Source organism: Eulemur rufifrons, chromosome 28 (genome assembly GCF_041146395.1).
Source record: "Eulemur rufifrons isolate Redbay chromosome 28, OSU_ERuf_1, whole genome shotgun sequence".
NCBI lineage: Eukaryota > Metazoa > Chordata > Mammalia > Primates > Lemuridae > Eulemur > Eulemur rufifrons.
This window is the reverse complement of record NC_091010.1, coordinates 13116718-13140523: the sequence shown is the minus strand read 5'-3', so window position 1 is coordinate 13140523 and position 23806 is coordinate 13116718. Positions and strand designations below refer to the sequence as shown.

At 60.2% G+C, this 23806-nt stretch overlaps 1 protein-coding gene across 10 annotated transcripts in view; it reads right to left on the bottom strand.

Moving 5' to 3' along the window:
- Positions 1-23806, bottom strand: part of LDB3 (LIM domain binding 3) — a 60184-nt gene extending 36378 nt beyond the window's left edge. For 2 of the 10 annotated variants that reach the window (XM_069460203.1, XM_069460205.1), the window contains exons 1-7: positions 21782-21874; positions 12841-12992; positions 12298-12373; positions 7017-7039; positions 5788-5991; positions 1064-1230; positions 610-646 (exon numbers count right to left, since the gene is read on the bottom strand). In XM_069460203.1, coding sequence (XP_069316304.1) covers positions 610-646; positions 1064-1230; positions 5788-5991; positions 7017-7039; positions 12298-12373; positions 12841-12992; positions 21782-21874 — 752 coding nt within the window. Of the gene's footprint in view, positions 1-609; positions 647-1063; positions 1231-5787; positions 5992-7016; positions 7040-10854; positions 11205-12297; positions 12374-12840; positions 12993-21781; positions 21898-21996; positions 22057-23749 lie in introns of those variants that run through there. The other 8 variants (XM_069460202.1, XM_069460204.1, XM_069460209.1 and 5 more) reach the window with 7 other exon arrangements.

Genomic DNA, 23806 nt, shown 5'->3' with positions numbered 1-23806 from the left:
AGGCCATGATGGTAGGTTAGTGGCTGTGGCCTCAGAACTGCCACTGACAGGAAACCATGCCCTGAGACCCCCAATTCTGCACAAGCCCCTCCTGTCGAGGGCTTGTCTTCCTTTTGGGTGCTGTTGTGCTTTGAGCAATTTACAGAACTGGTACCTCAATGCAAGCCTGGACAGGTGAGTCCAGGGGTCAGGCGTCCACGTCTGCCTGCATGGCCTCCCGTCTGCCTGCTGCCCAGTGCCCAGCCTTTACACTCACAGGGGGACAGGCCCTGTGGTGAGAGGGCAGGCGAGGTGGCCAGCCCAGAGCCCTCACAGGGAGAGATGCCCTCATTCTCAATAGCCCAGCAAAGGCCAAAGCAGCCCTGCCCCCTGCCCGGGGAAGGAGCCAGGAGAGCCCAGAGTCGTCCCTCCTGCAGCCTGGGGCTGGGGCACAGAGACCCCTGACCCAGGACGGCTGCCTCAAGCCAGCGTGTGCTGGAGCCCTTTTCGGGCCAGGCTTTCCAAATCCATGAATTTGAGAGGTTCCTTCCATGAGTCCTGTGGCCTGGGGGCTGCTCGGGTGGGATGGGGCTAGAGGGCAAGGCCATGGAGCTGGGTCCAGGCACTCACCTTGATCTTCGCAGAGCTTCTTCATCCGGGTCTTGCACTGTGGGTAGAAAGGAGCTGGTCAGGGCACTGATAGGGAGCGCAGGGAAGAGCTGCCGAGCAGCCAGGCCCCAGTAGCTCCTGCCCCCGGCTTGTCATTGTGGGCAGGAAGGGCAGTGTGCTGGGAGGGGTCAGAGGCGCTGCCTGTGTGGTCCTCTCATCCCAGCCCCACGCAGTCATTTCTCCCAGGGGCTGCCCCATGAGCCTGCTGTGGGCTGTCACAGTTGGGCTTGGAGCAGAAGCTGCTTCACTGGCCACCTGCCCGAGGGTCCACAGGAGCTCTGCCGGCCACTAACGAACCATAAAGGCTTCCGGACTCCCTGGCTTCCGTGGGCCCCAAGACTGAGCGGCCGAGTCCAGACCCCTCGTGGCCCTCAGCACCTCCCTTCCCTGCGCCCACTCGGCAGCCCTCACTCACTGAATTCTGTCCCCGTCATCTGGGCCAGGATGCGGAAGGAACGCGACTGCAGGTTGGAGGAGCGGCGGGCCCACTCAGCCTCGTCTTCCGGCTTGTTCTGGTTCTTAATCACAGCCTGGTACACGGGAGAGGCGCTGTCCACGGTGAGGTCTTTGACAGGAAGGCTCCTGCAGTGCAGAAGGGGCGTGGGCGGGGGCGAGGCTGGAACCCGCCCGCCCGCTGTGCCCCTGAGCACCCCCCACCCACGTGTTCTTCTGTGCCCATCTGGCCTTCACCCGCTGTTCTCTGAGAACCCAAGACACGGGCGCGGCCTGGGTCCTCGGTGCTCAGGGTGGTCCCGGTGAGGGTTGGGGACTCAGATCCCTCCAGTCTGCCCCTCCCAGAGTGAACTCCAGGCCCAGGCCTGAAGGTGTCCCACGTCCGGCCACCCACGCCCTTTAAGGAAGGAGAAAACAGAAGAGGTCTTCTTGAAGTAATTTTGACCTTTCTGAGCACACCCTGAGTGTGGGCCTGGGTGAGAACAGGCCATCTGGGGGGACCCAGAGGCTTCCTCAGGGCCCTCCTCGCACCTGTGGGTGCAAACAGGGAGCCGCCAACACCGCAACTGCCCTGGAAGAGGGCTGAGGGTTCTGGGCTCAGCTGCGAGCAGGCAGACTCCGCTGGGGGTGGTGTGAGAAACAAGGCGGCAAGGCCCTGTGGCCCCAGCATGGCCCGCAGGGACAGCGGGGTTCCTGGCCTGGGGGAGGTGGGAGTGGAGCCACAGAGATGGCCACTGGCCCTGTGCCCCAGGACAGCACAGCCTTTTGGTGGGGGGTTGCTGGTGACCTTCTCTTAGACTCCCAGAGTCTGGCTCATGGTAGGTGCTCAAAACTCTTCACTGAATGAACGAATCCTGGACCAGAGCCCCCTGGGTCCAGTGCCTCCCGGCCCGGATCAGACTGTAGGGCAGCAACGATCAAAAGCCTTACTGGTGCCCACTAACCCCGGCCAGGGGGCCAGAGGATCCAGGCTGCCCAGCCCACTCTCTCAGTTAGGGAGGGCTCAGGCAAAGCTTGCAGCAATGACAGACTGTTGGTCCAGCCCTGTCCTCTTACAGATGCTGAAACTGAGGTCCAGAGAGGCCAGCTGGCTAGCTCCAAGTTACAGCAGGTAGGGCCCCATCGAGCTGCAGCCCATGCTTCCCAGCTTCTAGCCTACTGTCCTTCCCATCTGGCTCTCTGCAGTCACAAGGGCTCAGGAAGGCCACTTCTGCCCACTGGAGCCTTACAGAGATCAGATGCTCTGTGCCTGGAGACATGGCCCAGCCCAGACCCGTCCTGGCCAGCATCCTCCTGCCTGCCTCCCCCTTCCCCGCAGAGGGCTGGCTGGCTGGGAGAGGGATCTTTCCAGTGCCCATGCCTTCTACCCTCTCTGCAAGGAGCTGGACAGAGAACTGGCCTGGTCTCCCACGTTTGGCTCAGGGTGGGCTACAAGCACAGAGGTAGAGAAAGGTGATTGAGGTTAGGTGGAGGTTCCCCTATTTCCCTGAAGGCTCTGCCCTGGCCTGGAGAGCTACAGGTACAGGCAGCCTGTGATTGGGATCAGACGGGGAAGACCAGCAGCTCCTCTGGGGTCCAGCCAGGGAGGAGCGAAGGAGAGGGAGGAAACTCGCTCTTGCTAGGGGAGGCCATTTCCGGCATGGGGAGGAGTCCCAAGGGCTCCTGAGGTCTTTGGGTGAGATGGACAAAGGAAGGCACAACCTGGTGTCCCTGGTCCTGGCTCCTGGCCTGCCAGGAGGAGAGTGAAGGAGAATAGAGTGTGCCCTGCGAGACAGAATGTGTGGCCCCGAGCCCAGGCCCTGCCCTTGAGCCTGCCTACGTGGAGCTTTGGGATCCAGAGAGCAGACCGGAGGCGACTGCTGCTTTTTCCCGGGGACGTGCCCATGAGGAGCTCCCCTGTGCCTTTCTCAGCTCCAAGGGCTCAAGAAAGCTGCCAGGCGTGAGTCCTTGGGACTCAACATTGCTGGCATCGTTTCCCACAAACTGCAAAGACCAGGGACTCGTGTTGCTGGTGCAACAGAGGCTGGAGTCAGATGAGGGACTATTGCGCCTTTCAAGACACCAAGGCTTAGGGAGAACAAGCGAGGAGAGGATGAAACAGGCCCTGCAGTCCTGGGGGCCTGGGCTCGAGGCCATGCTCTGGACCGCTTCTGGCTTCTTCTTCTTGCCACAGAAAACATGCCATGGTCACTGCGACATCAAGGTTACCTCCGGCATTTACCCCACTATGCCCTGTCCGAAAATCCGATTCATCTTTCACCTCTCATGGGTGGCCGTGGCAGGGACTGGCTCCTGCAGGTCCATCTCCCGTGAGGATTCTGGGGAGTGGCCTCGAAGAGTTCACCTTGCCACGCTCTAGCCCTGAGTCACAGCCAAGTGTGGATTCAGACATTCAGGTCTATGCTGTCCCAGTGCAGACTGGAAAGGCTAAGGGCAGCCACCGGAAGCAAGGCAAGAACACAGAGATGCACCCCAGCCTGGGGGCAGTGCAGTGTGAGTGTCGTTACTCTGCAGCCACAGTGACATTATTTGGGGCAAACCCCCAAAGTCAAGTACTTGCCTGTACAGGCTGCAGGGGATGTCGTTTGGCTGTGAGGTGGGTATGAGGAAGAACGTGGACCGAGCACGCGGACTGACCACAGGTCCTCAGATACATCCCACCAAACCCACACACCATCCTGCACCCAGACAGACGGACGACGGGACAGACACTGCGTGCTCTACTTACGCCAGCGGCGACGCCCTGCCAAGCAGAAGGAAACCCAGCCGTGAGTTGGGCATCCCATGCGCGTCCATCATGGGATGGCAGAGGGCGGCGCACGAAAGAGAGCAGGGTTAGGATCAGAAACGAGTTATGGGAGTGGGGTGGGTGAAGGAGGAAGAAAAGAGAAAAAGAAAACGGTCAGCGAGGAAGGAATGGCGGAAATTAATGGCCGAGAGGGCTGCCCACTGGCACCACGGCAGCGTCAGCCCAGCGTGGCGGCGTTAAAAGGAAGGGCAAAGGATGGTCCTTTCCAGGCAGCAAGGGAAGGGAAAGGGAGGGATGGGAACAGGAGGGAGACGGGAAAGGTCCTTTGAGAAGCCTAGATTAATCAATAGTGTGCCATGTTCCAAAAATTATGGATACCCTAGTGGTAAAACCAAACGATTGCCGTCTTCTCAGGTGCAGGAAAGAGTTAGTTGAGGAGTAGCTCTTCCATTATTGTCCACTGAACTTCCCTTTGGCAACTGCTACCACTTTTAAGAGCACAACAAGGACACACGAGGCAAAGAAATGTTAACAGGAAATCTCTGTTAGCTCTTGAGCTTAGTCAGGCAGCCTTGTTTTTCTGGGTACACATGAGCTAATGGCTGTGTTTTTAAACTTGCATGGTCATATTTTCTGCTTTGAATGATGGAATTAAATACATCAACATTGCCCAGAGTTATGCAAAGCCAGCAGCCCCAAGCCTGAGGGGTTTGAGACCCGCAGCTCTGGGACAGGTGACTTCTGCCCCCTGGTGGCCCCAAGGCAGTACTGCGGCCCCAAGAGGGCACCAGGCTCCCCAGGCCCAGAGAGCCCAGGAAGGCCACACCAGCCTTCGTCCTTTGGCCTCTGGAGCCTGCCCTTCTTAACCTGTATGCACACCGTGGCCACAGGGGCTGGGCTCTGGAAAGGCCAAGCACTGTAGGGGTTATCTGTGACTTTTCAGCCCCTCTAGCCCTCTTACAACATCTGTCTTCCTAGCTTCAGAAAAAAAGTACAGCTGTCATTTTAAGACTTTTTGTCTTGACTTGTTTGGGATCCTGACCCAGGGATAAGATGTTGCCCAAAGAGATAATCAGCCAGTTCCACAAGTCAACACTATGATACTCCCAAGTAGAAAACAGTAAGGCACTGTGTGTGTGCACGTGCATGTGGTAAGAAAGAGAGAACAGACAAGAGAGAGAGAGAGAGACAAGGAGGAAGACAGAGAGAGAGAGAGAGAGACAGAAAGACAGAGGCAGAGAGACGTCCCATTAATGTTCACACTATTAGCATTTTTCATCCACAAACGATTTTCAGCCAACTCTTTCCCTACTCAACCCTCCAATTCCCCAATCATAACTAAAGGGCAAATTCCAGGAACCAAGATGTCTGAAATCCCACTGCCCTGAGGCCGGGCTTCCTGGGACCAAGAGGAGGAGGGAGGTGCCCATTGGTGGGACTCACTGCCAACGACATCTCTGGTGGTTAGACCCAGGCCCCTTCCCAAACCAGAAACCCAGCCACGTATTTGAATTGACTGTCATCGCAGGAAGAACACGGCACCGTCCCCCTGCAAAGAAGGGCTTAGCTGTGAGAGGCCTGGCGCCTCCAGAAGGTGCCCCTTGTTAAGACGATTGCAGAAGTCTCTTCCTAAGCCAGCCCGTCACGGAGCCTGGGAAAGTGCAGAGGCTGTGAAAGGCACCTTGAGGAACCACCATATTCTGCGTTTTGCCACCCTTCTCCTAAGGCTGACCATGAGACAGGTGCTGAAGAGAGGACAGCCACGTTCCGGAAGGCCCTGGCGAAGACTGGCTCCCCTCCAAGGGCCTGTGCCCCCGGGAGGTCCAGGGTGAGGGAGGAAAGCTGGTCCTGATGGCCTGGTCCCCTGGGCTCTGCGGACGATGAGCCCCGGTGTGTGGCAGAGGCGCTGAGGACGGTGGAGGAGGGGAGGCGCTTACCCGCTGAAGTCGCTGCCCTGGGCCTGCGCCTGCCCGGCGATGGCGTCCATGATGGCGTCCTGAGAGTACATGCTGATGGGCGTGTTGTACTGCGCGTGGATGATGGTGGCCTTGCCGCCCAGCCCCTTCACCTCAATGGGCTTGTGGGTGGACAGGGCCGAGTCCTTCAGGGCGCTGGGGTTGAAGCGTTCCTGGTAGTCGGCGCTGGGGAGGGGCGCGTGAGGACGGGCAGGGAGGGGGAGGAGAAAAGGGCAACAGGAGGTGGTTACATGGGCGGTCAAGGCAAGGGCTGCTGGTGGTGGGTGTCAAGAGAGATCTCCCAAAGCCGCGGCCCTGATCCCACACGGGCTACACAAGGTCCCCGGCTGTGGGTGGGCTGGGTCTGGTCGGGAAAATCCTCGGCACCCTCCGCAGAGCCCGGTGCAGGAGGCTTTCCCAGGTCCCCTGCAGGGCCTGGCTCAGCCGAGCTGCCCCCCAGGGAGCGCAGGGTGGGGCCAGGCATGGAGAGATCTCCTCCACACACAGCAGGGGAAGCAGGGGTTGGAGGTCAGGGACAGGCGCTGGGCCACGTGTGAGAGGCAGCGGCAGCCCAAGCTGAGTCCAAAACGCCCCGAAGGTGAGAAGCAGCCCCACTGGGCACCCACAGGAGTTCTGAGCAACGACCTTCCTCCAAGAAGGGGCCCGTCCTGCAGGCCACCCCCTCAGTGGCCTGCGGCTCTGCTCTTCCGGATGCTTCAGTGCAGGAGTTTCTTCCTCAGAGCAGAGGTGGCCCAGGGCTCTTCGTCCAGCTTGCTGTGTGTCCTGCCAGCCTCTACGCAGGGGAGGCTCTTCCCTCCAACGGATAGGTGTGCCCCCCAGGCAAAGACAAGATCAGGAGCAGCCCTTCTGAGGGGTCCCGCCGGGACAGAAAGGTCTTCAGGCTCACGCAGGCCCGGTGGCAGCGCGCCCCCACCCCCCAGCCAGCCTACGCGTCTTAAGCAGCTACAGCAGGAAATCGGGGTCAAAATTGGAATCATCCAATGGAGCCCCCACTCCTACCCCCAGAACGCCTCCGCTCCACGCTCCAGCTTCACACACATGCAGGCTCCCCCAGGAGCACAAATGCACCCCCACTCACACATGCACACACGCACACACATGCCGGCAGCACACGCTGTCCACGCCAGACTCGCAGACGCATGCTGGGGTCGGCACACAAGCGCACACACATGCTGTCCTTCGATACTAACTTGGCTGGAGAGTTGGCTACCACCTGGGGAGGAGAGAAGGGCAAAGAAGACAGGGTGATCAGAGCGAGGCTCCTGCCAGGGGCAGTGTGAGCACGGGGACCATCCTCAGACTGGTCATTATGGAGGCAGAACAGCACTGGGTGGGGAGAGTCAGGAGTGAGGAGGGGAGAGAGCTCAGAGTCGGGACTCCCTGACACAGCAGTGTTTCCCCCTCGGCGGCCCCCAGTGCCCTCAGCTCTGCCAGAGAAAAAGGCTTTCTTGTCCATCTTCATGGGCATTTGCACCATGTACATGAATCCCCCACATTCAGCCCAGCTCTAGGCCCTGGAGAGGAAGCCGGGAATGGGGACAGGGCCAGCTGTGGCTGCTACGGAGAGGGCCACAGCCCAGGTGCCTCCCTGCCAATAGCAGCTCTGCCCCTGTTCCACGGGAGCAGCTCTGGAGTTCTGCCCCCGGAGCCACATTGCAGTGATGCTGGGGGTTGGGGTATGCGACAGGGTTACCCACAGCTCCCGGCTGCTCTCTCTCCCAGAAGAGGGGCAGGCAGCCCTGGCCTCTCTTCCTGGGGTACAGAGATAGTGAGTGGTGCAGTCCCCAGGGACCAGTCCTAAAGGCCTGTGGACTAGCCATGAGGCAGGAAAGAGGACTAAGGAGGCTCAGGGAGAAATGTGAGTCCAAGGTTTGCTGCAGCAAAGCCCCCAGCCGAGGCAGCCTAGCTTGGACACCATGGAGGGACCCCACTCCTCACTCTCATCTGAGAGCCAGCTTCCTGGAGCATGGTCTCCTTGGGGGAAGCATTGTCTATATCACGTTTCTTTAAATGCATATTCCCTGCGGCGGCAGACCCTGCGGCCAGTGGCCCTGTGTGAAGCTGGAGACAGAGACAGTGTGGAACGTGGTGGGCTCTGTCCCCAAACCCTGCCACCTTCCTGGATCTGCTCACCATGGGCTCAGGGTCAGGGAGCCTGGGCCTCAGCTGGCCTGGCTCTGGTCGTCCCACAGCCAGAACCCTGGGGAGCTGAGCTAAAGTCAGGGATCCCTGGCCCCAGGGAGCCGCGTGGTGGCCTTGCTCTGCCCCAGACCCGCTACTGTCTTAGAGCTGATAAAATTCCCTGTGTCCTCCCAGGCTCAAAATAGCTGCAAGTGGTGCTATATTAGGAAAGGGCCAGCATGGGGCATCATTCCTTCTCCATTTTTGGCCAGTGCTGACAGCTGCAGGGTCAGCTCTTGCCCCCGACCAGCCCAGTGCCCCTGCAGAGGGCAGTGTCGGCCTGGCGGGGTGGGGGCTGCCAGCTCCTTCTTTGGCCTTGATTCCTGCCCCCAGCTCAGCCTCCCTCTCCCCCCTGCGGCCCGGGGCTGGGATGACTGCAGCAGACACATATCCGAGAGGAGCCGGTGCCCAGGTCTTGGGGAAGATGAGCCCAAGATGTGAGGCCTGCCCAGGGGCCCTCACACCAAGTGGCCTGAGAGATGCTGTCTTTCAATGCCAGCCCCAGAGAGGATGAGAAGGGAGCTGCAGAGATGCCCAGGCCCTTGCACCCCATCTGTTCCTGTCCACCCCTCCCCAGAGGATACAAGCTGCCAAAGAATTGCACTGCAAGCTGCCCAGGGGAGAGAGTGGGGGAAGGGGCTTCCTTTTGGAGCCAGACAGGACAGAGTTCAAATCCTGACCTTGCATCTTCCTAGAACTGTGACTCTGGGCAACTTACCCGCCTGTCTCAGCCTCTGTTTCCTCATTCATTAAATTGAGATGGTGGTACTCACCGCACAGGTGGACCGTGCAGACTAAGCCCTCAGCTTGGGACAATGGACAGACACCAGGATTAGCACTTGCTGACACTGCTGCCTGCGAGCAGTTAGACACTTAGCAAAGGTGGTGGCCTCGGCGCAGCAGAGGCGGCCCTGGGCTAGCCCAGGTTAGAAGCCCCAGCCTCTCCTGCCAACACTGCCCTGGGACAGCAGCATCAGCTTTTACTTTGTATGAAGCACCCAGGGCACTCCCTCCCCCAGCCTATTGTCCCTTGGAGGAAACTGTTGGACTCTGCTGCTCTGAGTGTCAGGTAATGATTTACATATTTGTCAGGTCCTGCCCCTGTGCCAGCCAACAGGAGGGCACCTCAAGAGACATGGGAAGTAGGGATGGGGCTGGCTTCTGACTTCCCTGAGCAGGTAGATAGGGAATGCAGGGTGGAGTCAGGCTGACCTGGGTACCAGCCTTGTCTGCCACTTACTAGCTGTGTGACCTTGGGCAAATTACTCATCCTCTCTGAGCTTCTATTTTCCAGCTGTATGATGGGTGAAATAAAGCCCACTTCTGGAATTGTTGAGAGAGTTGTGTTAGATAGAGTTCCTGAGAGTTAAAGCACACGGACTGTTAACTGGCCCCCAGTCCAGAGGCCCAGAGTAAAGGCTCAGTAAAGGGAGCCACTGGTCATCACTGCAGGTGGTCCTCCTGGGTGTCCCAGGCCACCAGAGGCCAACCTCCCCACCTGGGGCCAGTCCCAGAAAGTACCAGGAAGACCTACAGCCCAACAGAGGTGGGGCAAGGAGGCCATCTGTGTTCTACCATTCCCTGAGTTTTCTGACAAAAGCCCTTTCCTGGAAAACCCCGGAGGGTATATATGGCTCTGCCACCTTGGTCGGGGAGGCCCAGCTCCACTCAGGACCCCAGAAAGAGCAGAGGAGCTGGGGAGGCTGGAGATCTCTAGGAAGCAGTGACCTGGTGGGGCACAGGTGCTTTCTGCAATAAGGGCAAAGGGAAGGTGTGGGCTTGGGTCGGACTGGCCAGGTCCCGCCTATGACTCTTCTGCACACTAGCTGGCGACAGCGGGCAGTGACGATCCCAGGTGCCATGCAGTGAGTCATCACAGAACAGAACCCAATGCTTTACACGTGCTGTCTTCTTTATCCTCCCCCGAATCCTGAGACGGGACGGTGTGATTCCTCCACCGTACAAATGAAGAGCCTGAACCATTAGGCTCTAGTGCCTAAATCAGCCTACTCTGCCTTTAGCACCCAGAGATAATTGTGCCGACTGTGCGGGGCAATAGGAGAAGTTAAAATCAGATAGCAAGTATGAAGTGCTTGGAAGCTAATACATGCTCAGTGTGGGGGCTCCCTTTCCTCAGCCCCCTCCACGATGTCCTGGTTCCTTGTCCTAACTCTGTGCTTGTAGAGTCCCAGCAGCTAGACTGTGGGGGACATGGCTGCTGTTCTTCTCCCAGCCCTTTTCTCCTTGGGGGCCTGCTTCCCTGTTGCCCCACCCTGGCCAGGGTCAGTCCTGCAAGCCCACTCCCCTCCCACCATTGCTGAGTCTCTCCATACACAGCTCAGGCACTGCCTCCTCTAGGCAGCCTTCCCAGACTACCCCCAGTCCCAGAGAACTTGCCCTTGCCCTTCCCCCTCTATAACCCTTCTCTGCTCCTGCCTCAGTGCTCCCAGAGGGGCAGGGACGAGCCTGTCTCCTTGCCCCGTAGCTCCTGAAGATGGTGGCCTGGTGTGAAAGTTTTGGAAGTCAGAGTCTCCTGCACTCAGGCCTGGCTTAGCCACTTAACAGCTGGACAACTGGACCATGACTTAACCTTCTCTGAGCCTCAGTTTCCTCCTCTGCAAAATCTGACATGTCACCCAAGGTGGTCATGTGAAACAATGACCTGCTCAGCTCAAGGCAAACGTCGGTAGGATCATTGCTTGCATTGCTCTGAGCTTGCACTGCCTCCCGGGCCTGGCTGGATTGGGGCCAGCTGCTTGCTCTGACCACCTGACCAGGACTCTGCCAAGCACCGAGGACCCAGGTGGCCCCAGACCACCACTGGTGAGCTGCATGCCCGTTACCTACCCTCCTGGGAGTCCGGCACCCAAGGCCTTCCCTCGGAGGCTCATCTGGTACATCTGAGCCATCTCCCTCAGGGTCTCTGCCGAGTACAGGCCAATGGGGTTGTTATACTGCCTCGGCTGGCTCGAGCCCCGTAGGACTTTTGGGCCCAGTGGGTCCCGGGCCCCTTCCGGGCTGGCCCGTGGAGGGCCGGGGTCGGAAGCCTCCGTAAGTGAGGAGAAGGCGCAGGGCTGGGAGAAGGCAGGGCTAAAGGTGGGCCTGAGCTCCGGGGTGCCTGGGGTGCCCGGGCCGGCCCTCGCCTCGGGGCTGGGGCTGGGTGCCGCCAGGCTGCCGTTCATGTCCAGAGCAGGGTCCTGGCACAGAGCAGCGCCATGCAGGGGAGAGAGAAGAGAGTAGTTAGAGGCCACACATGTCCCAATGCTTCCGCATGGACCTGAAACAGATGCGTTAGTGTGAGCGCCTAGCCCGCTCTGCCCGGAGCACCCGGATGGGGCACCTGGAGGGGAAGGGTGTTGGAGGAGTGGGGGAGGCTCACGGCTCCTGGCCCGGAGGCTGGCAGCTGGGCAGAATGCAAAGCCCTGCACAGAAGCCAAGGCAAGCCTGCTGGCCCCAGGGGTCCCCTCCATCCTGAGTCTGTCCCGGGCTGGCTGTGGCAGGCGGGGTGGGGGTGCAGGAGGGGAAGCCAAGGAAGTAGGTGGCTGGCACTGAGCCTCTCTGTCCACCTCTGCAAGCATCTCCCAAGCGGCCCTCCGCCACTTCCCCGGTCTGTGACCCACCCGCCCTTGTCAGCCTCTTCTTCCCTTTCCCCACCTGCCCAATCTGCCTGAGGTTACCCAGGGGGAGTGGCTGGGGGAGTGAGGGCTGGGCCTCCTGTGCTTTGGGGCCTCGGGTTGAGCTGCTCAGAGGGAGCTTGGGAAGGGCCCAGGCACAGAGTGAGGTCTGGGGCCATGGCTGGCTTCCCCCATGTCTGAGTCTGAGGCCACCCACCGCCAGCACGTGTGCTGGGCTGTAGGGCTGTGCAGTGGGGAGGGCAGGTGGGGAAGTGGAAATCAGAAGGAGCAATCCTGTGTGGAGGAGAAACTGAGGCCCAGCAGGCCTCTCCCGCCTGGGAGCTCCTCCTGGGGTGGTTGGCTCAAGCTGGGGCCTCGGCCAGTCAGCCCCAGCCCATCCCCCTCGGGCAGATGAAGGTGAGAGCCTTCTGGAAGCTTGTCCCCTGCCTGGCCAGGAGGCTGACCCCTCTCCTGAGACGACTGCTGCCCAAGCTTGTTTCCCACCACAATGAGTGTTTCATGAGGGGCTTGAACGCCTCTCCCGAGGGCCTGCCCACGTCCCCACGGTCAGCTACGCAGGAGCAGGCATGGAACAGGCCAAAGGTCAGGCAGGCCAGGGGCTGCAGTCCAGGAACCACGGCTCAGAGCAGACCCGTCACCGACAGTCAGCACTTACCTTCTGGTGGGGGATCACCGGCAGAGGGGACTGGACCGGGGGTGCTGTTGTGGAGATGGAAATGGGACGCTTTGACCTGGAGAAACCAAAAATGGGACCAAGTGAGGAAGTGTCCCCTGAGGCCAGGGGCTCCTGCCTGGGCAGGGCTGGCGAGAGGAGAGCAAGAGGGAGCTGGGTGTGGGTCACCGCAAGAAGGCCTTGGTCTGACCAGGATGGAGGGCCCTTGGGCACTTTGGTCAGCACCATGGGCCTCTGCTATGTCCTTGGGAGGCCACCTCAGCAGAGAGGAAGCAGGAGGACCCTGGCTCCCAGGCCTAACGTGCTGGCAGCACCGGGACCACCCTCACCGAGCCTCATCCGTAAAGTGAGGCCGTAACGTCTGCCTCTGGGTGCTTGACAATGACCTGGGCCAGGACTGTCCTTACCTTCCACATGGCTCTGCAGCACAGGGCTGCCATGCAATTGCTGTGGGACAACCCCTCCTGTGCCCCCCCCCCCCCCCGCCAGCGCCCATGCCCTGGGCTCTGGAGAGCCCCCACCTACTTCTGCAGGGTGAGGCTCAGGTTGTAGCTGGCAGACTTGATCTTGTTCTGAGCCTCCAGGTGGGTCATGGTGTCTGTGTTGACGCCGTCAATGGCCACCACGAGGTCACCCTGGCTGATCTGGGACTCGGCTGCCTTGCTGCCTGGAGTGATCTGATTGGACAGCAGAAGGGGGGTGAGTATAAAGAGGTGGTTCTGAGGATGGGCCAGTCCTTAGGGAAGAGTCATATGCAGACATCCTGTAGAGGCCGTCATTTTGTCTTTCATTCACTGTGGCCAGTAGCAGCTCTCACCAAACCTGGTTCCTCTTCCTGGCACATGGCCACCACATTTCCTAGCACTTCGTATCTAACTGCAGCCATGGGAGTAGCCCTGGCAAGCAGAATGAGGGTGGGAGCAATGCACGCCACTTCCAGGTCTGGCCTAGCAACCGTCCTTGCGACCTGCACTCTCTGTTTGTTGGCTGATGGGACACAGAGGATGGAGAGGACGGCGGCTAACCTGCTAACTGGAAGGGGCCTGGATCCTGGAGTCACTGCCTGGAGGAGAGATAATTAAGGAGCCCTGTACTGGACATTGCATGAGTAAGACATTTTCACTGTGCTAAGTCATTAAGATTTGGGGGCTGTTTGTAACACTGGTTAGCCTACTGTGATCCCTGCGCTCTGCAAACCCATGGAGGTTAGGGAGACGCGGGAGCTCAGACTCAGCACCACCCCAGAGACACTGCCAGGCCAGTGGGCAGGATAAATGCATCCACACAAAAGTGCCCTAGTTCCAGGTGCTTTGTGCACGTGGCAGGTGTGCAGAGGGCAGAGGGAGCTGACAACCCTGCCGGATGAGCAAGGTCAGCTGGGAAGTGGGGTAGGGCCTAGGGCTCTGCAGCCAGCTTCATACCTCTAAAAGGGAAAGTGACAGTATGGGGGCCAGTTTCCAAATCCTGCACCCTGATGACATCACAGAATGTAGAGTCTGGAGCCCCATTTCCAGTGTGATCACACAGAATGCGATTGAGATGCCACGCCGGGAACTTCCCATGAGATCTCAGGAGGGTCACACCCTGGAGACATTATTTGGGAAGCCACTCCCAGTGACGTCATGCACAATGCCAAATTCTGCATGCCAGGCCTCCAGTAATAGCCCCACCCACAGTGATATCATATGAGATGCAAAATTCCAGAGGGCCTAGTGACATCATCTAAAATGGCTTGATGGTCTGTCCCTAGTGACATTAGCAGCCCCACCCCTAAAGGTGCCTCATGGAGTGTCAGAGAGACTCCCTAACCCTACCTCCCTGACATCATATGGAATGCCGGCGCAGCTGATAGCACCTAGAACAATCTTGTGACCTGATCCCACCACATTATGTTGGAGCCCCCCCCATCACCGTGACATCACGAGGAATGCCATGCAGGCCCCACCCCAGGGACATCACAGGAAAGAGGAGGCTCTGGAACCCCTCCAAGCTGTGGCTGGAGGGTGTCCCTTGGCTTTGCTGCCCCAACATGCCCACCAGCCAGTTCTTCTGGCTTCTCTGGGCACATCCCAGTCACCTTTCTGGCTATAACCCAGGGACAAGGCCAGCTCCTAATGCTGGCAAAAGCCAGATTTTGGCCAGGGCCTGAGAACCATCCTAGAAGGAGCCTAGAAAGGACCTGGGGACAGTCCCTTGCTCCAGGCGCCAAGCCTGGGTGGGCCTCTGGCCAGGCCCTGGGCTCCTGGGCTTAAAGACATGGACAGGAGCCTTCTGCCAGGCCCCTCACAGGGAACCCCTTTTCAAACCAGGGTACCCTACAGCCACTAGTCTCCAGTCCAGATGGGCTCTATGGGGGTGGCGGCAGGAACTACATTGTTTCCAAGTGACTGCATCACCAGTCACAGCAACACTGCCCCACAAATGTGGGTGATAACAGCAAGACCAGGGCAGCCCTCTCCAATTGCCATTAATCTGATGTTTCAGCCCTAGGGGCTGCGGTGCTCTCTTAAATATTGGCCGCCTTGTGCCCAGAGCATCCCTCCCCCAGCCCCCAAATTTGCTGAGATGAGGCAAGAGAAACAAATGCCTGGACTGTCAGGAAGCCACAGCGACTGGCTTGCGAAGTGCAGCCTGCATGCCAGGCTCCACGGGGGCATCTTAGAGTTACTTAGATTTCTCAAAATACACACAGCCCCTACCCCCAAATTCACGGCCACAGGGAGCCTCTAATGATGACAGGAGTGTGTTGCTGTGTAGAGGTTGGACAAAGAGTAAAAAACAACAACATTGAAGGAAAACAACCCTGTTCTAGACCGAAGGGCCTCCTGCGGGCAAGCTGAGCTGCCCAGCCAGGCCTTTCTGCAGAAAATCCACTGTCCCCAGCTCTCTGGCTTCCCGTGCAGGGCTATGCTAGCTCCGACATTTTATTACAGACATTTTCAAACAGTAAAAGTTGAAAGAATTCTAAAGTGAACACCCAGATACCCAGCACCACGGCTGTACCGTAACATTTCACTCAACTTGCTCCCCGCCACGCCGGCCCTGTGTGCTCGCATCCACCCGTCTCATCGTCCAGGTGTTTCAAAGAAAGCCGCAGAGCCCGGCGCGCTCGCGTTCAGGCTGAGTTTTGCAGTGAATGCCTGTACCGTCCTAGTGAACGGCCCATGGGGCTCCCCCACGGCAGGACATTGCCACGGCAGGTCACCCCCATGGTAGGTCACCCCCATGGCAGGACACCCCCCACAGCAAGGCTCCCCGCAGCAGGACGCCCTAGATGCTTCTACTCATCTACAGGGGTCGTCACCCTGCAGCAGGGAGCTGGGTGGGGTGCTGCAGAAGGTCGGGGCCTGTGGCCACAGGGGGGACGCTGCCAGGAAGGACGGGAGTTGTGCCCAGAGGATCATGATGACAGCGTGAGCAAGGGCACCAGAATGACAGCCAAGAGAGGCTGGGGCCAGGTCAGGGCTTGCCACAGGGCCATCTGAATGATCTGCCTTTGGAGCTGCCTTGGGGACATCTTTCTGCCTCAGTCATGGGCCAGCTCACGCCAATCCTTCCCGCTGGGTCTCTGGCACTTCCCCTTGCCCAGTCCTGCCTGGTGCCCCTCATCCTCAGGTGTGGGCTGGGGTGATCCTTGCTCCTGGGGGAGAGCCCAGGCTCCCGGCACCCGTCAGTGGCCAGACCTCCCAGAGGGGAGCTGCCGAGCTGACTCCTGCCTGCCCCTGGCGCCCTCCCCTGCAGCTGTGCTGCTCATCAGAGCTTGGCTGGCCTGGCCTTTGGCTGCCCTGAGCAGGGCCCAACACCCCGCAGGGTGGGGGCTGGGGTGCTGACAGCCTCTTATAGGGAGGTGCTTTAGCTGGGACGGAGGCAGGGACCCTAAGGATGACCAAGGGCCATTGGACGTCCTCCCTCCACTGCAGGAGCAGCCTGCCCCGGCCAGGGCAGGGGTGGGAGTGGGCACCCTCGGACCCGTGCCCAGAGCCCAGGGCTCACGAGGAGTGTAGTCCAGGCATGACCTTTGCATGTCTCTGACACAGTCAGACAAACTCCACCCTCCTCTGTTTGCTGTGTCCCAGAAAGGACCCAAAGTACCCAAATCCTTGGAGGGTTGGTTTTCTTAGATCTTTCTATTTCCTTTTGAGCAATTAAATGCCTCTTTTGAATGAGTGTTTCATTCCTGCTTCACTTTTCAGTCTTTTCCAGCTGATGGCCCCCTCTAAACTGGGAACCCAACCCTGGGCAGAGCCTAGAGCAGCCTCGGGGTGGGGGCACCGAGCTCCTGTCTCCAGCGTGCAGAGACAGGCTCCAGGTGTTTGGAAGCCAGGATCAGCCACCTAGCCCCCAGGAGCCCTTCTGCCTTGCTGGACCGAGTCTTAGGGCACCCCAGACGGTGGCCCAGGGAGAGCTGGTGCAGAGCCACCTGCGTGTGCCCAAGGGGGAGCACAGGAGGAGCACAGACTTAGGTATGAGCGGGACTCCAGGCTGCAGTGCCAGCCTCCAAGTTCTCGAGTGTCAAAAGAGCCACAATGCCTTTCTCTTGGGATTGTCGTGGGGATTACATTATTAAATGGGGTATTATATAAGAAGGGTGTGGAGCTGAGAAAGTTTCAGGGGAGCTCCAAACCAAGGAAGCGCAAGTGCTATCCTCAGACGGTGCCAGCGGGGCTGAGACTGGCAGGCCACGTCCCCGGGCTCCATAGGAAACAAGATCCGGAGCTGGCAGACGGTGGAGGGGGAGGGGCCAGCCCTGACTGACCAGTTCGGAGCCAGCCTGCTGTCCCTAGAGGGGCCTGGATGTCGGGGGGAGGGGAGAAAAGTTCTGTCCAGGGTCCCAGGGAAATAAGGTGCCAGCCGGGGCTCTGGGTGCACCCATGCCCTCTGCTCCTATTTCCCCAGGTCGCTGGCAGCAGGGAGGGCAGCTGGGCCTGCAGAATTTTCCAGCCATCACTCCTGGTGCTCCAAACCAGACAGGCCCCTGCTAGATCTGCCAGTGTAGGTGTGGCGGGCGGGTGCTGAGTGCAGGTAGCTGATGCTCAGGGTGGGGCAGCTTCCAGCAGCTCCTCCTCCGGCCCTCTGAGGCCGACCACCCACGGGGAGCTCTAAGTGCATTGTAACATCCTATGATTAAATTACCTTCCCCTCTGGTCTCCTCTGGGGCCTTGCCCCATCCCTCACCCTCGCACTGGAACCTTCTGTTTCCCCCTGGCTGATAAATGAGCCAGAGTCCCTTCCGTGCTCCAGAAACGGCCGCTCCCTCCTTCGAGGCTCCAACGGGCTACTGCTGTCCTCCTGTCCCTTCTCCACCTCCAAACTTCTCTGAGAAGCGACTGTGGGTTCTGCCCCTGCTATCTCCCCCCCACCCCCGCCCCACTCTCAGCCGTCTGCCTTTGGCCCCCACCACTCCACACATGCCAACCCCCTCCCTGTGTCTACAGCGAGGGGCCACGGCCCCCTGGCCTGCTGACTCCCCACTGCCTCCCCTCCTCCAGTGCAGGCCACCGCTCCAGCTGTGTCCCGAGAGTGGCCAGTAAATGTCCTCGTGGGCACTGGCTCTCAGGGGGCCCCAGCAAGGCCCACTTCATGCCTCCTAGGATGGTCCTGGGTGGAGGTGGAGCCTGGCCCCACAGGGGCGGAGGAGCTGTGTTTGGGAGTGGGAGGGCTCAGTGTGGGGGATGGGGGCCCCCCATGGTCAAGGGCAGCCCCTAGATGGGGGGACCATACAGAGGGGGAAGGAGACCCAGGGAACTGGGCTGCCCTGGAGTGCCTTCAGCGCAGGGAGCTGGGGCTGCCATGCAGCTGTCCTTGCCTTGTGTGCTGCCCAGGGGCCTCTGAGGGCCGAGGTCGCTCCCAGGACCCAGCCAGCCTCAAGACTGCTCCCTTCGGAGCCCACAGGGTCAGAGACAGCTCTGGGCAGAGGGAGGCCTGGCCTGGGGGACCTCTAACAGTGCATTTCCCAGCTGTGAGTCTGCCACTATCTTCCCCTGTTGACAGATGGATGCTGGGGGCAGCCCTGGGCGGCCTGCCTGACCTTCAGTGGGGCTATAAACAGCGCAGCCTGTCAGCACTGCTAAGCGCTGCCCAAAACCCAGCACTTTGTGCTCCAGCAGCCTTGAAATTCCAGGAATTGCCGGCACAGATACCCCAGAATAGTCTCAGCCCGTCCCCCTCCCCTCCCCCCACAGAGACCCTCTGTCCCCACTGTAGCTGGGAGAGTCCGGTAAATACCGGAACCAACACCAGCAGAGGGGCAGAGGTGTGCTGGGGGAGGCCTAGGGCTGGAGGCCCTCCAGCAGAGGACGGGCCCCTCTGGGCCGGGCTGGGCCACACCACTCCCCCAGCCTCACAACCAGCCCGGGGACAGCAGGTGGAAAGCATTTCACCAGTGCCTGCTAGCGCTCTCACTCATGTGCAACTATCCCCATTTTCAAGGTGAGAGAACTAAGGCCGAGCAGGTAAACTGACTTTTCTAAGGTGACACAGCTGAGAGTAGCAGAGCCGAAGAAAAGCACATGCCTCTTCCATAAAGCCGGGGCGTAACAGGCACTGAGGGCCAAAGCCCCAGACCACAGTCCCAGCCTCTGGCCAGCTGCTGGGGCAGGGGTAGGGGCTGGGCCGTTGGAGCTGCTCCCTCTCAGGCTGCTCCCACCCTCCCCACCTTCTGGAGAAGCAGCAGGGTCGGGGAGGGTGGCTGAGAGGGCAGCTCATGTTGCAGGCCCAGACACACCTGTCTGGGATAAATAAAGGCGCTTCCCTCCACCCTTCGCTCCCAGTCTCCCTCCTGAGCCCCCTTGTCTGTGTGCCTCAAGCTGAGACCCACTGAGGGGAGGCCTTGCTGGGCTGCCCCTGCCCCAGGGTTGATGCTGTGGGCCATGGGGGGGTGGGTACGGGAGCCACCCAGCCTGCAGGCGCCGACAGCTGAGAGGGGACAGGCCCTACTACATGCCTTTCTGCTAGTCCTTTCCACCCATGGCCACCTCTGCCCCATGAGCCTCAGTCTGCTGGGCCCGAAGTGAGGCGATCGTCCCAGCCCGCCTGCCTGACCACCTTCTCAGGCTGGCAGCGAATGTGCCCAGGGTGGCAGGACCCTGCTGAGAAGGGCCAGCTCTGCCTCTGCCAATCCATCCATCACAGTGCCACTGCCTCCGGCGCCCTGGAGCAGAGGCTCAGGCTGGGCACTTGGCCCATGGTGGGAAGCCAGAGGGGGCTGGGGTGGGAGCGGGGCTCCTCCAGAGCACTCTGGCCCCGAATTCCCACCAGGGGGATGTTCCTGGTGTGGAGGGTCCTTGTGAGCCCCTGCAGGAAATACCCCAGCCACGCAAGCGCCTGTTAGCGCTGTGTGTCCACGGGGCCTGCCTGGCCAGCAGCACCGAGCCTGGGACGCCCGAGCGCAGGGTATCAGCGGCTCCACCAGAGGAATTTGTCAAGGGGCTCCAAGTCCTGGGGAGGGCTCCAGCACCCAGCCCAGCCTCCTTAGGTGATTTGGGGTGTGTCCCTGAAGGAAACCGAGAGGCCATCACACCCATCCCCCGATACCTTGCCTGAGCTTCAGGTTCTATTTTTAAAAGTCCCCCCAGTCATTGGATCCAGTACCTCCCAATACACCCCCTCCTGCAGTAAGGACATTCCTCCTGTTATCTAGCTTAAGGCCTCTGTGCTGCCATTTAAGCCCCTGGCTGGCTGGAGCCAGATGGCGCATAGACCCTGGGTGAGGTCATTGGCTATCCTGAGTGCCACTGAGCCCGGTGGCTAATTTGTACCCGCAAAGATGGGGCAGGGGGCCTTGAGGACAGTGGGGCTGGGGGAGAGGTGGGCTCAGTCCCAGGCACAGGAAGCCAAGGGCCCATGAGAGGAGGATGGAGGCCCTACCTGTACAGGGAGGATACCTGCAGCCGTGAGGTGGGGACTGGGCAGGGTGGGGGGACCACTGGGGCTCAAATGCCCACATGACACTACATCACCAAGCAAGGTGTCCTTTTAGTATGGGACCCTGTGCTGTCCAGGGCTGTTGGCGTGGAGGGGTGGAGACTCCAGGTCAGAATAAGCCACGTCTCCAGCTGAAGGACGGAGAGCCAGCCCAGCACCCAGCCTGCAGGAATGTGGCCTCTGCGCTGTTACAAGGCTCCCAGGGCATCCCTCGGTGCAGCTTTTACTTCTTGGGCCCCCCCCAAGTACCAATGGAACCTCAAGTTCCAAGACCGAGACTGCTCCTCCAGTGGGAGCCCTGGTCCCTGGCCCCTCTGCCGAGCACCTTCCAGCCATGCCTGGCCGGGCACCTCACTGCCTCCCCCACCCACCGCCCCCCCACCCCCAGGCCTACGGCAAGTCTCTGCTGCCCTGGGGAAGAAACTGTCTCCTTGTTCCCCCAGTGGGCAGTAAGCCAGGCACCCCTGCCCACCCACCACCCTCCAGTGACAGCGCAGGGGCCTCCCCCTCCCCCTCGGGCCCAGATCAGCACTGCCAGGACTCAGCCACCAGGTGAGGGTCCTCCTTGCCCCTTGCGTGCCCCGCAGTCCACTCTGAACCTCGGGGCCCTCAGCCCCAGCTCTGCCAGTGACTGCAAGGGAGTCTCTTTGACAAATACTGACGAAGCGCCTACTACCATCTAGGTGCTGGGGCCACAGAGGTGTTTAAAACAGTGCCTGCTCCTAGACAGCTCCCTCTCGGGCATGTCTCGCTTCCCACCTCTCTGCCATCACTGTCTTCAGCTGAGCAGTAGAGTCACCCAGACAAGCCCCATATTCTGTGCCATCCCGGCCGGGCAGTGCTGTTCCCCAATCACAGGGGCCGTATCCCCAGACACGCGTCAGGGGAACAAGATGTGAGGCAGACAGGCAGGCAAAGCAGCCACAGTGGATGAGGAGGAGGTTGGGCAGGTGAGGGAGGAAGGCCCAGCCCCAGAGGCAGACTGTGCAGGGTCCCTCAGCAGTGGGCGGAGGTCTGGGCTGGAGCGGGTGCTGGAGCCCAGTAACCAGTCCAGCCCAGCCCCACACGCAGCAGGGCAGCCAGCGCCAGCCGTCTGTCTGTCCATGCATTCACCGGCCCGTCACCTGCCCTCTCCGTGCTAGGAATGTTCTCTTTCCAAAGCAGCTGCCCACCTCTGGGGAGATGCTCCAGGCTTGGGGGCACCCTGAGCCCACCCTGCCAGGGAAGGGATTAGGAAGGTGCTGTGCTCTCTGTCCAGCTGCCTGTCTGCCCACCCTGAAAACTCATCATTTCCTTCACTGTTCAAAACACCTGCCACCTGCCCATGGTGTCTGGCACTTACAACAGGCCAGCCAGCTCAGGTGGGCAAACAGCTGCAGCTGAGACCAGGGGACCAGTCCAGCTCCAGACCCCAGACTGTGGATGGGGCATGTTCTGCTTTCTGAGAGCCTAAGAGAGGACAGACAGACAGATGGACACACACGCCCTCCTTCGAGCGTGCCCCGCCCCTTCAGGTGCCAGGCTGTGGGCAGTGAGCACTCACCCGGGAGATAGTGAGGGGCATGTTGAAGTCCTTGCCGCCCTGCAGACGGAAGCCCCAGGGCCCGGGCCCGGTCAGAGTCACACTGTAAGACATCCTGGTGCTGACAGCGGCCGCCTCTGTGGACAAAGGACAGAAAGAGTTGAGTGTGAGGGCACTCACACACCCCGGCGCCCCAGCCCACACCTCTGCCCCTGCCCCCCGACCCCCAGCCTTGCCTGCTCCGTCCCTTGCTGCCCAGCCAGGCTGTGCGGAGCTCCTGAGAGGCTCCTAAGAATAGCTGGGAGCGAATGCCATCGACACTGATATCTGCCCTCGGCTGCGCCCATAAATGGACTGTAACCCTACACTGTGCCCGCCCGCCCGCAGCCTCCCAGTGGGTCCACCGTGACTCACACGGCTAATATAGCCCCTGGGGAGGGGTGTCCAGCACCCAGCACCCCCCAAGGGGAAGGAAGGAGGGACTGGGTAAGTTAGTGACAGTGCTCTGGTCCCCTCTGCCCTCTGGAGAGCCCAGACACTCCCTCTCTCTGCTCAGCGGGACCCACCCCCTTGCCCAGGAGACCGTGGGCTGAGCCCCCTTGGGCTGGGGCTTTGCTGCCCTGTGTTCCCTGCCCAGGACTCTGCAGCTGAGCCTTATTCAACACGGGGTCCTGAAGGTGCCTAGAACTGAGCTGAGCCTCCAGCTGGTCTGGAAGAAGCTTCAGCTTAGACCTGTGATTGGCCCAGGCTTGTCCAGCCATAAAAGTGATCATATAATAACAGCAGCCCTGGGCACAGCCAAGCTCAGCACGGAGGCTTCATGCCATTATCCCCTTGGACCCTGAGGGGCTGCCACCCTGGCCTGCAGGAGACAAGGCTCAGGGAGGTTAGATGACTTTTCCAAGGTCACATGGGGTGGACCCAGGCTCTTTCCTATGGGACTCATGCCAGATAATAGGCTCCTAGGGGGCTGCAGATGCCTCCCAAAGCCCTGGCCCTGGGGGACTGGGTCCCTGCCTACACCCCTTGGCACAGGGTCTGAAGGCAGGTCTGGAGCAGGCCACTGCACACCCCCCAACCTCCGCCGGCCCCCGGGGACCCAGTCAGTTGTTCCTGGCTTTCCTGTCTCATTTGTGCTCTGGAAAACTTGACAGCAGCATGGAAAGCTCCAGCTGCCAGTGCTGCACGCCAGGCCCCCGTGCCCTTTGCACAGGAATGGCAGGGGGCAGGGAAGGGAGGAGGAGATACCACTTGCTCAGCTGCTAGGACACAGGGCCAGAAGGGGCAGGGAGGGAGTGTGTGGTGTGTTCGGCCCATACCCAGAGACAGTGTGTTCTGGGTGGGAGCCTCAGCCCCTCAGGACTCCTGCCAGTGTGGTCTTTGGACCAAGCCATTTCCCAAGAAAGACCTCAGGACTTGTGTGGTCTAGAAATAGATCAAGGCCCACCCTGGCTCCCTGGCTAGGGAAACTGAGGCTCAAGGAAGGCAAGTGGGTTGGCTGCTTGCTGGCCCTCTAGGAGGGCTCTGAGCTGGGCCCCGAAGAGTCAGTGCAGGCCTGGGTTGAGTAATTTCCCCGCTGCCGGCCCTCCAGCCTCACACCTGGGGCCTGGCGCAGGCAAGGTACGTGGCAGGAGAGCCCACATTACAGGGTCGTTTGGTAACTTGCCCAAGGTCACAAAAATATCAAATGGAAGAAGCCAGGGAGGGACCTGTTTCTCCTCTCACTTCACCACCTCCTCTGCCCTGTGCCATGCATCCAGCCTGTCCTCGCCCAGGAGGCCAGCAGCTCACGGCCAGCATCCATGTCCCTTCCCCAGACCATTCCCTGCCCCTCCCTGCAAGGCCCCTGCCATCCATTCCTAGCAGCAACCTTATCCCCCTTCCTAGTGGTGTCTGTCCTGCGGGGCTGGGGAGCCCCCAGCAGCAGGACATGACGGTGTTGGGGAGGAAGGCACCGACCCTGGGGAGCGGGACCAGGGGAGGCTGTACCTGGAGCTGCCGGCTCTTTCTCTGGACTCTGGCCCTGCCTGATGCTCGCCTCTGGGG